The sequence below is a fragment of the Melozone crissalis genome, unplaced genomic scaffold, assembly GCF_028551555.1.
Source record: "Melozone crissalis strain CALT ecotype California unplaced genomic scaffold, PUWL_Pcris_2 ptg000045l_1, whole genome shotgun sequence".
Taxonomy (NCBI): Eukaryota; Metazoa; Chordata; class Aves; order Passeriformes; family Passerellidae; genus Melozone; species Melozone crissalis.
This window is the reverse complement of record NW_026535823.1, coordinates 31,313,626-31,326,318: the sequence shown is the minus strand read 5'-3', so window position 1 is coordinate 31,326,318 and position 12,693 is coordinate 31,313,626. Positions and strand designations below refer to the sequence as shown.

The following is a 12,693-nucleotide window of genomic DNA, read 5'->3' as shown; positions in this document are numbered from 1 at the left end:
TCTCATCAATTTGCCTTAAATTAGCAGTGCTTAATTTACAAAATTAAGGAGAATTATAAACCTCTCATTTTTTTTACAATATATACCCTTTGGAGAGCTCCAAATTATACCTAATTACCACCTGCAAATGTATTTTGTATTATTAAAGCCTCAAAATTCCGTAATAGAACACATCAGAGCAAACTCAGTGCCTGATGATTGTGAAATTTGAGTTCAAATCCCAAGATCCACCAGAAAAGTGTGTGACAGAGCACCTTGAAATATTTTTGCCCTGTGGAATATTTTCCTGGTACAAGGAATGAACACAGCAATCTCCAGAAATCACAGAACCACACGGAATTAAATATCAGAGGATCCCAAGGAAAATGAGGTTTATCTTGAATACTCCCTGACCCCCTTTGTTTGCTGATTTGGTCAAGTCAAGAAAAATGGAGATTTTAAAATTTGAATTCAGGTGGTTTTGGGGTTTTTTTTGCCTGCTTACCTTTATCTAATTCACTTGAGATGTTCCATGGGGACGTGGGCATGAAATCAGCAACAAGCGAGGAATTCACTCCTGGAAGGGAAAAAGAGAAAAACCATGAGATGCTGTTAATATATGGATCCTATATCATCAGGAATCAAGTTGCTGTCATAGGAATAAAATGATTTGATGCTGTGTGCTGGCAGGCTGAGCCATCTGGGCAGCAGGAGCAGCCAAGGGGGAGGAGGCAGCGGGCCAGGGCTGGGGTTTGTTTGGCAATGCTTAACCCTGTGAGGCCTCGTGCTAATTAAACAGCTGATGCCTTGTGCAGGCTGGACAGAGTTCCAGAATAAAGCAGGGATTGATTCCAAGCATCTCCTCCATGGATCCACCTTGGGCAGCACCAGAGCCCAGCCAGGGCTGCACCCAAGATGAACCAAAATGGCCCCAAAATGCACGAGGGGCACGGGCTCTGTCCCTGGGATCAGTTCTGCTCCATTTGCACCTTGCAGTTCATTGTCCCATTGCAGCTTTAGCCCCTGCAGTCCCACCCTGCTTGTTTTTCTCTCTCCAGCCCACGGTGTTTGTGCTCCTGGGCTGAGATTGGGATCATTTGTCCTTGGTGCCCAGCTGGAGCAGGAATTGTTTCGTCTCCCTGCTCTGTGCACAGAGCTCAGCATCCCTGATGTGAGCCCAGACCCACACACTAAAGCAGAACAGAATGTGAAAATAGAAAAGCTAACACTTGAGGAAACACAGCCAATCTTTGGGATGGTCTTGACCCATCCTAAAATCTCCCCAAGGGTTTTACAGAGGTAGAACAACTCTGCAGTGGTAGAGCCAAGGGAAACACGGTGCTGAGAGGCTGCTGAAGGTGTTATCTATTCATATTTACAATTATTGGAATCCTGCAAACCCATGTGCACGAGAAGGGATGTGGTTTATACACTGAAGTTAACAGGGCTGGAAGGACAGATCTGAACCCCAGCAGCACCTGCTCATTGCTGGGAGAATTCCTTCCTCTTCAGGAAAAAGCTGAATGGATTTAAGTCTTATACTTACTACTTGTGCCTATATATTTATGGATTTAAGTCTGCACTTGTATTTGAAACAGCAAATCAGAGGGAGCGTGGTGTTAAGCCAGCATGTCCTGCCTCAGCTCTAGGTCAAGCAGAACATTCCCTGTATCCAAACTTCCTCCAGGATTTAGTGTCTCCCTCTGCCAGCAGATCCACTCGCAGCCTGTGAGGCTGCTCAGGCATCAGGGGAGGCTTTTGGGGTCATCCCCCAGGGAGGCACAGATTTGATAAGAGCTTTGTGGGAGGGTGGGAAGAAGGGGCGTGCACACACATTCCATGGCATGGGAAAGCAGAGCACCCCCTGATTCCCTGTGCCAGCCAGCCCTGAGGAACCTGATCTGGAGAAGGAGGAGAGCGATGTTGGACAGCTGAGTGTGGGACAGGGAAGGTGGAATCAAACCAGCAGTGCTCAGGGTGCCAGCCATGGAAAATTCACTGCAAATGAGCATCCCACAGCCCAATCCTGCACCCTGGAGGGACCCCCAGTGCTGGGTGGTCTCAGAGGTGCCCAGGGAAGGCAGAGCTGGGATCTGTGAGTTAGAGAACAGGAATGCTCTGAAGTGCATCCATTTTGCTTTGACACCATCCTTTAGCTTATTCCCAGATTTCACTCACAAAACATGGCATGCAAGGATATGCAAAGATGTCCTGCCTTTATTTGATGTGCTGGCAGCTCTTCTATTTCATTAAAAACTCACAAGGAATTGTAAACACCAGGTCACACAAACCCACAGCCCGTGCCCTCTTTATAAATAAAGCCTGCCTTAAAAGCCCACCTGGCAGCTCTGCTCATCCAGTGCTCTGCCAAGTATTCCCAGTGTAAACAAGGGGTTTGAAGCCATCACAGCTCCCCCAGGAGCAGAGCCCAGGGCAGAGCCACTGCTGGGGACAGCCCTGGGCAGTGCCACAGCCAGCGGTGGCACCTGATGGCACCAGCTGAGGTTTTGGCCCACTGGGACCATCCCTTCTCATTCTCTGCTTTTAATTAACAGCTGGGCTTGTCTAACCCACATCACCCTTCTCTAACCCACATTTTTGGGACCACATGGCTTAAATTTGCAGGGTTTAGGGATAAAAAAGCAGATCCAGTGCCAGTACTGCTGTCATGGGGGTAGGTGACAAATAACCAGTGAGCAGACACTGCCCAGGAGCTGGTGGGTGCCAGGCTGTGCCAGAGGTTGGGATGCTTGGTTCCCTGTCCCTCCTCACCCTTCCAAGCTCTCCTGGCCAAGAAATGGGACGAAAACCCCTCCAAGAGTGGGATCTCAGGTGGCATCACTGGGACCAAAGTGGTTCCTCCCTGTGTCCACAGCTCAAACCCACAGACAATGCTTTCCTCAGTCACACTCTCATGTTTGGCACTCCACAATGGATTTTCTGTGGCTACTTTGGCTCACCTGGAAATATTTTACTGTGAAGAGCCCACAAAACAACTGAATTCTGCCAACAGGTACCACACACTCACCAAAATTAAACAGAAAGTACTACCAACACTGTGACCACATGCAACATTTGTTATTTAAAACTCAGAACTGACAACACAATGACCACATGCAGTATTTTGGTTTTTAAAACTCCAGAGTGTTCATATTGATGTTTTCTTAAGCAGGCTTTGAAAACATGACCATGAATCTCACAGAGCAGACACCCCTCAGCTCAGCTGCAGGAGAAACCACATTAGATGACCAAAATTTCCTATTTGTGGCAGTTCTGCAGGCTGGTGACTGGTGATTTTCTGACATTCCTCAATTAAAGTTCCAATGAAGAGCAAAGCATCACTGTGCCCATAATAACCACTTTATTTGATTGAAGGGAACTCACAGAGCAGCTCCACCGTGTAGGAACAAACCACCCCAGTGCAGGAGAGGAAAACATCCCAGAAAAAAGGTGCAGGAGACATCCCTGGATTCCATTTCTGCCTGTGATGACTCAGGACTGCTGGGCACGAAAGTGAGAGTGGTGCCACCTCCCCTTGGAGAGGCTCTGGGATAATTCCAGGTGGGTTCCAGCCAGCCCTGGGAAGGGGTGAGTCAGGGATTTGCTCACAGCATTTGGGGCACTGGCACAGACTTGCCCATTGCCTGCCACCTCCTCAAAATAGGGGGGAAAAAAATCTGCCTAACATCAGATCACAGAACCACGGGGTTGGAAAAGCCCTCCAAGGTCATCAGTTCCAAGTCTCCACCTTGTCACCAGCCCTTGTTCCTTGGAAACCTCCAGGGATGGGGACTCCAGCCCTTTCCAGTGCCTGACCACCCTTTCCATGAGGAAATTCCTCCTGGTGTCCAACCTGGCCCTTCCCTGGCACAGCCTGAGGCTGCTTCTTCTTCTCCCATCAATATTGCAACTGAATTTTGAATTCAGTCAATTAAAAACTCATTCTTACTTCTTAAAACTTCCCCAATGCCCAGCTTCACCTTGAACAATGAGATTTGTTTGCAAGAAGAGTCAGCCTGAGAAATGTGATCAGCAAACAGAGCCATTATCCTGTTAAGGTTTTATTTATCCATGGAATAATTCCAGATGAATGATGACTCTTCTTAACACTGGCAAGATAATTATCTGTTCCAACCCATGAAGAAACATTGGGTTTAAGTTAATGAGAAGTCACAACAGGCTGTGAAAAGCCAAGTAAAGTGTATTCAAACACACTTCCCACAGAGGAGTTGGCCAAGATGTGATTTTATCACCCTATTGCACAAGTGTGGAGTGAATCTCACACGTCAGGCCTTGTAAAGCCTTTGTGATTAAATAAACTTCAGTTAGGTTTACAAAAAGCTGTACCTGCATTTGTAGGATGAGACAATAACTCAAAGAAAGAAGATAACTGAGATGACATCAAGCCCAGAAATAATTGGAAATTCGAATGGGGAATAAATCTGTTGTGCAGAAAAAAGGAGAGAGCAAAGTAAGTCTGGGAATGAGGATATCCTCCTTGCCAGGCTCCAGGGCACCAGGAATGATGGATGCCAAGAGGAGGAATGGACACATCCAGTGTGAGCATGGCCTGGATGGACCTTCTTGTGGGGCAGAGATGGAAATCCCACCCTCTTTAAGGTGCAAAATAAGTCCTGTTAAAACGTGCAAACAAAACATTCAAAGTGCATCATTCACAGGTACACCTCAATGCTATACCAAATGGATACAATTATTTCCATAATCAGGAGCAATTTCTTTGTTCTGATAGAAAAATGAATTTGATTGCAATTCAGGTCTCACTGCAGGATACCCAAAACAGCAAAAAGAACAAGGAGGTGTTTGGAGAAGGAGTTAGAACTCAGGATAATAAGATAAACTGTTCAGAATTCATGTTTAACATAAGAGTTTTCCATTTGCAAGCCTCTCGCTGACTCTGAGCAGAAAGCCTTCCCCAAGTGAGCTTTGTTATCCAGTGAAGGAATTTGCCTAAGGAAGTGATAAAAGCCCAATTTCCCGAGACATTAGAAACAAGATTGGGCAAGACAGGGCTGCAGACACACACGGGGAGTTATCCCACGCTGGCAGCAGGGTCAGGGCAGGACAGCTTCACAGGGGATGGAGGCACAGCTCTTCTTGGCCAAATCACCCATGAACGTTTCATAGCTGCAGATGTACCAGAAACATCAACATCCCCCTTAAAGAGGGAATAAAATCTCCAGCAAACAAACTCCTCGGCTCTCCCACTTGGATAGAACTCCAGGGGAACAGGAATGGCAGATAAAGCTGTACAGACTTAGAGAAAAGCTAATTATCCTAAGTGCTCGGTATTTTTCGCTTTTCTGCACATTCCAGACCAACACTTCATCTCTCCCTCTGTCTGGTTCCTACCTGACTGATCCCTTCCAGGATCTTCCCACAGATCTGCCTCCTGGCTGTTTTTCTTCTCATTCTATCTCCCTCATCTTCCTTTTCTGCCTTTTGCATTCTCTGCTCCCCTGATCCTTTGTGAGCTCCCCACAGTTTCCATCTGATCTCCCAGATATTCCATTTTGCAATCAGCCACTTTCCAGCATTTTCACAGCCCACCCCGGAGCTGCTGAAGGAAATTTAGACAAACTGCAATGGGTACAACCCATTAGTTACTAATTTTCTTGTCTGTTTAAAAGCTGGCACCATCCAGAAATTTCTATCATATATCTCAAATTTTGCTTATACCTTTAATATGTGGAAGGATTTTCAGGACATAGTTCCTCTCTGATTGCATTAGAATTCTTCTCTTTCCAAAAGAGGTGGGAATTGTGAATACTGCAATCAGTTGAGTGAGGGAAAAGTGAAAGGAGATGGGGAATTGTTGAGCATTTCTGCTCTTTGGGTAAGGCAGGTGTCTCTCAAGGAGAATCTGCTGCCTTTAATGGTCTGTGATAGCACAGGTCAAACCTATGGATACTAATCCTCATCCCACAGCACAAACCTTCCATGAATTATTTAAAAAACCAGTCCATGTTAAAATATACTCTGACAAGATGCCTCCACGCTCAGGTGAAACTGCTATTTTGAATATTTTGGACGACAAGAGCCTACAATTACAGACAATAAAATCTGCCCCAGCGCAGACTTATGAAGCTGTCCCTGATGAGGAGGGTGGAATGCTGCACGATGGCATTTCCCCATTAGCTGTGCTCCTTGAACCCTCTGATTCCATGGCTGAGGCAGCAAAGGGAAAGCTGGTTCTGCCAGAACCGTGCCTGGGCAGACCCAGAGGGTAAGAATTTACCAGATCACTGAATCCCAGAGGTTGGAAAAGACCTGGAGGATCCTCCGAGTGCCCCATGCCCACCTTGTGCCCATGCCAGAGCTCTGAGCGCCACCGCCAGGAATTCCTTGGGCACCTGCAGGGATGGGCACTCCAAACCTCCCTGGGCAGCCGTCACAGAGATGTTTTATGAAAAATCATTTTGCTGGGATTTTTCCTCCTGAGAAGCCTCAGGAACAAAATGCAAACAATGGTTATCTGCTGCTGTGGAATGCAACAGGTGCATCTGTGATTGGTCTCATGTGGTTGTGTCTAATTAATGGCCAATCACAGTCTGGCTGTCTGGACTGTCTGGTCAGTCACAAGATTTTATTATCCTTTCTATTCCTTTCTATGAAATCCTTTCTTCTATTCTTTTAGTATAGTTTTAGTATATGATTTTCTTTTAATATAATATATATATCATAAAATAATAAATCAGCCTTCTGCAACATGGAGTCAGATTTTCATCTCTTCCCTCATTCTGGGACCCCTGTGAACACCACTCCAGGCAGCCCCTTCCAGTCCTGAGCACCCTTTCCATGGGGAAATTCTTCCCAATATGCAACCTGAGCCTCCCCTGGCACAGCCTGAGGCCATTCCCCATCCTGTCCCTGTCCCTGTCCCCTCCTGTCAGGAGCTGTGCAGAGCCTGAAGGTCCCTCCTGAGCCTCCTTTGCTCCAGGCTGAGCCCCCTCAGCTTCCTCAGCTGCTCCTCACAGGATTGAAACGATTCCTCCAGAGCTCCAAACTGTCATCACCGTGTCCAAAATACATTTTCTGCTGGTGAAGGACCCTCTGGTCCATGCAGAGATGAGTCTGTGGGGTGCCAACAAGCTTCATATGGTTAATTTTGTTCCAGCTCTTAAAGTGTGAAACTCCTGCACATCTACCTGTTCTTTATCTGCAGTGTTATCATTATTGATAGCCCTGGGCAGGTTAATAATTGGCATTAGATGGGGAAATTTTCAACACCAGTGAACAATTCAGGCTCTGTGGATTTCAAATCCACCAGACATTCATTTCCAGCCTCAAAAGGGAGACGTGCAGCGGGATGATTTAATTTAGTGCAGGACTGGAAATTGTTAGGAACTTCATTTATATCCACCCCTCCCATCTATCAGAGCACCTCAGCACTGCTGCTGGTGCTGAGGTGCTCTGATAGATGGAAGGGATGGGATATAAATGAAGTTTATAAAACCCACCCCAAAAGGCTGCTGAGGAGATGAAAACTCCTTCTCAAAAACGTAATTCTTGAATCTCAAAGTCATCAGAAAATGATTTGATTGCTGCGTCTAAGTCCCTGCAAACTCTTCAAATACCTTCAGTTGTTCTGGCAGCAGCCTGGTGCCTTCCTCAAGTCAGTATTTTTAGTAGCTTGATCTTTGGCTAAGGTCATATCAGTTAAAAATTGTTTTCTTCCGCGGGATGGGAGCCGTCTCTTGGAAGAAGAGTTTTTTAAGAGACCCGTTTTATATGCTAATACCTTAATCCTAAATTTCTAATTACCGCCCTACAATTCCTTTTGATTGCAGCTATTAATTACAGATTATCATTAATGTTAGATGGATTTAGAAGTCACTGTGGAATCCGGGCGCACTTTACATTACTCCAAATTGGGTCGTTAACAGTTCCACTTAAGAAGAGCCAAACGCTGCGCCATGGAGCAAGCCACAGCTTTAATGACAGGGAGTGAAGAACAGAAATGGCCACTTGGCCGAGGGCCAGCATTTCCAGCTCACAGTGGAGCCTTTGTGCCTCCGAGCTGCAGAAATGTGCCCAGCATGGCTCTGCAGGGCACTTGGGCACCACATTCCTGGGATGGCACCGCTCAGGTGGAGCCGGAGATATCCTGCACTGCACCAACTCACAGGATTTTCACAGGGTTTTTCTAGGAATTATTATTTGTACTCTGCTCAGCCTGAACTACCAGGGATGTGGAAGGAAGATGTTGGAGGAACTGTTTTCCTGCCCATAAAAAAGAGGTTTTAGTGAATATGGATCCAGAGTGTGGTGCATCCTTGGAGTTGTAACACTGGGAGAGGGCACAGCAGAACTGCTAGTCAGGCAAATTTACAAAGGTTGGGAATTTGCATATTAAATGCAAATTTCCCATCGCTCCAAACCTGCCTGGATTTTTTTCCATGCCCTGAGCTTTTCTAGAGAGAAGAGAAGAGGAGAGGAGAGGAGAGGAGAGGAGAGGAGAGGAGAGGAGAGGAGAGGAGAGAAGAGAAGAGAAGAGAAGAGAAGAGAAGAGAAGAGAAGAGAAGAGAAGAGAAGAGAAGAGAAGAGAAGAGAAGAGAAGAGAAGAGAGAAGAATGGAAATGGGAAGCACCCAAAGAAAACTGCAACAGAAGGAAGCAAAAAGCTGACAAAAGCAGGAAGAAATTACTGGATGGGACTCGTCCAGAGGTGGATGTGGCAAGAAACAGAGGAGTTTCTTGGAGACAAAAGGAGACAAAACCCCACCAGAATATCACGAGGGAATGGAGAAGGAGAAGGATGTCCTGGGGCACTGTTAAGTGAAAATTCTTCAGTGCCAGGAATGGTGAGGAAGAGTCCAGGGAGGGATGGAAGGAGCATTGGGAGGCAACACTGTGGCTGTTTGAGATGAAGAATTTTTTCCTCCCAAAAGTTCTGGAGCCTTAAAAGTGCTGAGACCCCTCCAGAGCCACCTTTGCAAAGCTTGCTGTGACCAATGAATAATGCGATGTCATAATTAAAAGGCAAATATCATGTATATATGGAGAACTTTTATAGACTTTATACATATGGGATTTTATAGATTTATTGTTGTTTTCCCCCCTTTGTGTTGTTATCATGGGGTGGCCTGGGTCTGGCACATTTGGGAGGGTCTGCTTGTCACTATGGTGACATCTGACCTCCAATCAAGATGTCAGGCCATGATCTCCACCACTGGGCAGCAAAGAAGGAGTGGATGGGCAGAACTTTGGGAAGGGCTAAAGGGTTAAAAGGCAAAACCTACATCATGTAGGTGCGCACATGGTGGGAAAAATCCTCTACTCCCAGCACTGTAATATTTTCTCTATTCAGTCTTCTGTTGTATTTTTGATAAAGGTTTAAAAAACCTTTTAAATTTTTCAAAATTGAGTACGGTTTCTCACACCTACGCATCCTTGTGACTCCAAGTGATCCACAGCCCACATTAACTCATGGAATTTGCTCTCCTTAAGACCCCAAAGCCATGCACAAGCACCCTGGGGGCCTGCCCCTCTCCTGGCACAGGTTCCCGTGCATTTCCCTCCCCACCAGCAGAACGTGCTGGGGACAGACGTGTTTGGAGACGAGGATGAAGTGCCTGGACAGGGCTGCACCTGCTGCCTTGTCCCTGGCTTCCATCAGTGCCACTGCACTAAATCCACCCACAAAGGCCTGAAAGAAGGCAGAGGCAGCCAAGCCCAGGGAGGGCAAACAAGAAATCATTTACATCCCCCATAAATCGCGGCACGCCGTAACTCCTCGCGCCTCAGCGCTCGGGGGCCGCAGCCGACTGCAGAGGACGAGGAGAGCAGCGAGCCACAATTAAACCCTTATAACCTGGGCAGAAAATTACAGCAGAAGGCTGCCATGTGCAAACCCACGATGACTTTTTCGAGCCCGATAATTATTTTTGTTGCGGCGACGAAAAACGGGGCCCGTGGCAGCTGATGAATTAATGGGAGGGCCTGAAACAATTACTGCTTCAATCCACAGCAGCCTCCCCCGTGTAAACACGCTGCCTTTTCTTGCAGATCCTCATGCTACGGGGCAGACGTTGCCCCGTGACTTATTGGCTGCCCATGATGGAGCAGTAAATGCTCAGGCCTGTTTGATGGCTGCAGCTCCCGCCTCAGGTTTTTTACATGGCTCGGTGGTGATTAATGCACAAACTGCCAACTGCAGCCAGAGGCTGAAAGACAAGGCCACACTGTGAAACCTATGCTAATAGAGCACAATTTATATAAAAAGGGGGGAATGTAAATATTTAACTGATGCCAGAGCTGGATGCTTTGGCCAAGCTGGGACTGAGCTACATTGATTGTTCGGGAGGAGCTTACACCCTAAAGTCCTCACAGGCCTGATCTCAGACAGGCACTGAAGGTGGATTTAAAACTTCATTTCTTCTGCTAAAAGGCTGTTTTCTTAAATTTTGCTTCAAGTGGAGCAGATGCCACTTGCAAGAGCTGCTCTGTGGAGAGCTGGGCCCAGCTCAGGGCTCCTTGGGAGCTTGACCCACATCCCCCAGAGACAATGGCAAACCAAGGCCCTTCAGCTAATTAGTGTTTATTAGCAGCCTCCAGAGAGGGCAGGGGCTCTGGGAGGTGAAGACTGAGCTCCCTGCCCATGGCTCTGGGTTGGGTTTCAATCATAGCACCGGCTGTCCTTGCCCTGCCCCTTGTCCTGCCCTCACGGCACTGCTGATCCAGGCTGTCCTCACACAGCCAACAAAAGCAATTATGCAGGTAATTAGTGTGCACAAAAGGTTTACATCAATGCTCCAGAGGTTTCTTTTTAATCCCTTCATTGATGGAAGGAGCGAATTGATTTAGCCACAGTTACAACTTATTTACTGTAATAAGGTTTCCTAAATCCAAGGTTCAGCAGGATCTTCTGGATCCAGGTACTCACTAACATCAAGAAAAATTAAATCCAAACTTAACCAAATTTATTTTCACTGCTGCTTTTGGGGGGGATCTTGAGTCTTATCAGTGGCTGAAGCATGGTCTTGCACTGCATTCCCAAGGATTTCCAAGGATATTCCAGGGAATCCCATCCCATCCTGGGCATGCAGAGCTCAGCACTGCCAGCCTAACACCAGCCGCCAAATCCAAAGGTCTGACCAAATCAGTCTCCTGAATCCTCACACTGTGTAGCAATCCTGCACTGCCAAAGCTCAGCCAGGGCTGCTTTTGTCGGCGCATAAGAGCCACTTGTAAAAAACACAATTAAGACGTCGCGAGCCTTCACCTTAATTGCACCCAGCAGCACAAGCGTCTGTGGGATTCGTGACCCCAGGGTGGCTCTGCCACAAAATCCCAGGCCACAGTGTCTAAAAGTTAACAGCCTGTACAATGGAAAACCACCAGGAGCAGGGCAGAGCCGGCTGGCTCGGCCCTGACTGCTCCGGCAGGCGCGGAAGCCTCACGGAAGGATAAACCACTGATGATTTTTTTATTAGCTCCACAAACAAGGAGCTCAGCATTTGGTGCGGTGCTACTGCAGAGCCACAGGGATTAGGTTTCAAAGCCGTGGCAACTGCCATGCTCTAAGGAACTCGTTAGGCTGGAAATGGATATGGGCTCCCTCTGGAAAGAAAGGCAATCCAAATAAACACACAGCACAGCAGCACGTCCAGATGAACTTCCAGGGGACCCCCTGTTCCTCCCCCAGGAGCAAAGCCCACAGCAGTGCCAGGGTTTGTGAGGTTCCAGGGGACCCCCTGTTTTCTCCCTGAGGAGAAAATCCCAGAGCAGTGCCAGGGTTTGGGAAATTCCAAGGGATCCTCTGTTCCTTCCCCAGGAGCAAAGCCCAGAGCAATGCCAGGGTTTAGGAAATTCCAGGGGACCCCCTATTCTCTCTCCCAGGAGAAATCCCAGAGCAGTTCTGGGGTTTAGGAAATTCCAGGGGACTCCCTGTTCTCTCCCTGAGGAGCAAATCCCAGAGCAGTTCCAGGGTTATGAAATTCCAGGGGACCCCCTGTCCCTTCCCCAGGAGAAAATCCCAGAGCAGTGCCAGGGTTTGGGAAATTCCAGGGGATCCCCTGTTCTCTCTCTGAGGAGCAAAGCCCAGAGCAATGCCAAGGTTTAGGAAATTCCCTGTTCCTTCCCCAGGAGAAAATCCCAGAGCAGTGCCAGGGTTTAAGAAATTCCAGGGGACCCCCAGTGCCTTCCCCAGAGCAAAGCCCAGAGCAGTGCCAGGATTTCCCACCCTTGCTCTCCAGGAAAAGCAGAGCAGCAATCCCAAGCTCAGCAAGCAGGAGATCAGAGCCAGGGGCTGCCAAAGCCCGGCCTAGGGATGGTGCTGAGCTCAAAATGCTCTCACTCTCATTCCAGGGCTCCATTTCACTGCTGCTTCATTGCCTTCCCTCAGCTCTGGGAGCATCCAGGGGGATTTTGTGTGGACTATTTACAGGGCAAGGAAAACACAGCTTTCTCCTTGGAGGCTCCGGGGCAAACACGACACCGGGAATCGGAGATGGTGGAATTCTCCCTCATTTCGTGGGGAATATTTACAGCCTGCTCCTCCAGCCTTTCTCCACTCATCTGTAACGAGTTCCCAAAGCACTCCTTGTGGTCAAGGCAGATTTTTGTGCTGTTTGGCTTTTCAGGTTTCCCAAAGTTCATTCCCAGGTCCTTCCCCCAGGAGCTTTGGCCTCTGCTTTGCCCCACTCACCATCGTGTGCAAGACCCTATTTTAGCAAAACAGAAAATCCTGACGGAT

General features: G+C 47.7%; 1 protein-coding gene across 1 annotated transcript in view; it reads right to left on the bottom strand.

Moving 5' to 3' along the window:
- ROR1 (receptor tyrosine kinase like orphan receptor 1) overlaps positions 1–12,693 on the bottom strand; it is a 153,068-nt gene that overhangs the window by 47,154 nt on the left and 93,221 nt on the right. The window contains exon 2 of the mRNA XM_054285725.1: positions 485–556. Coding sequence (XP_054141700.1) covers positions 485–556 — 72 coding nt within the window. The remainder of the gene's footprint in view (positions 1–484; positions 557–12,693) is intronic.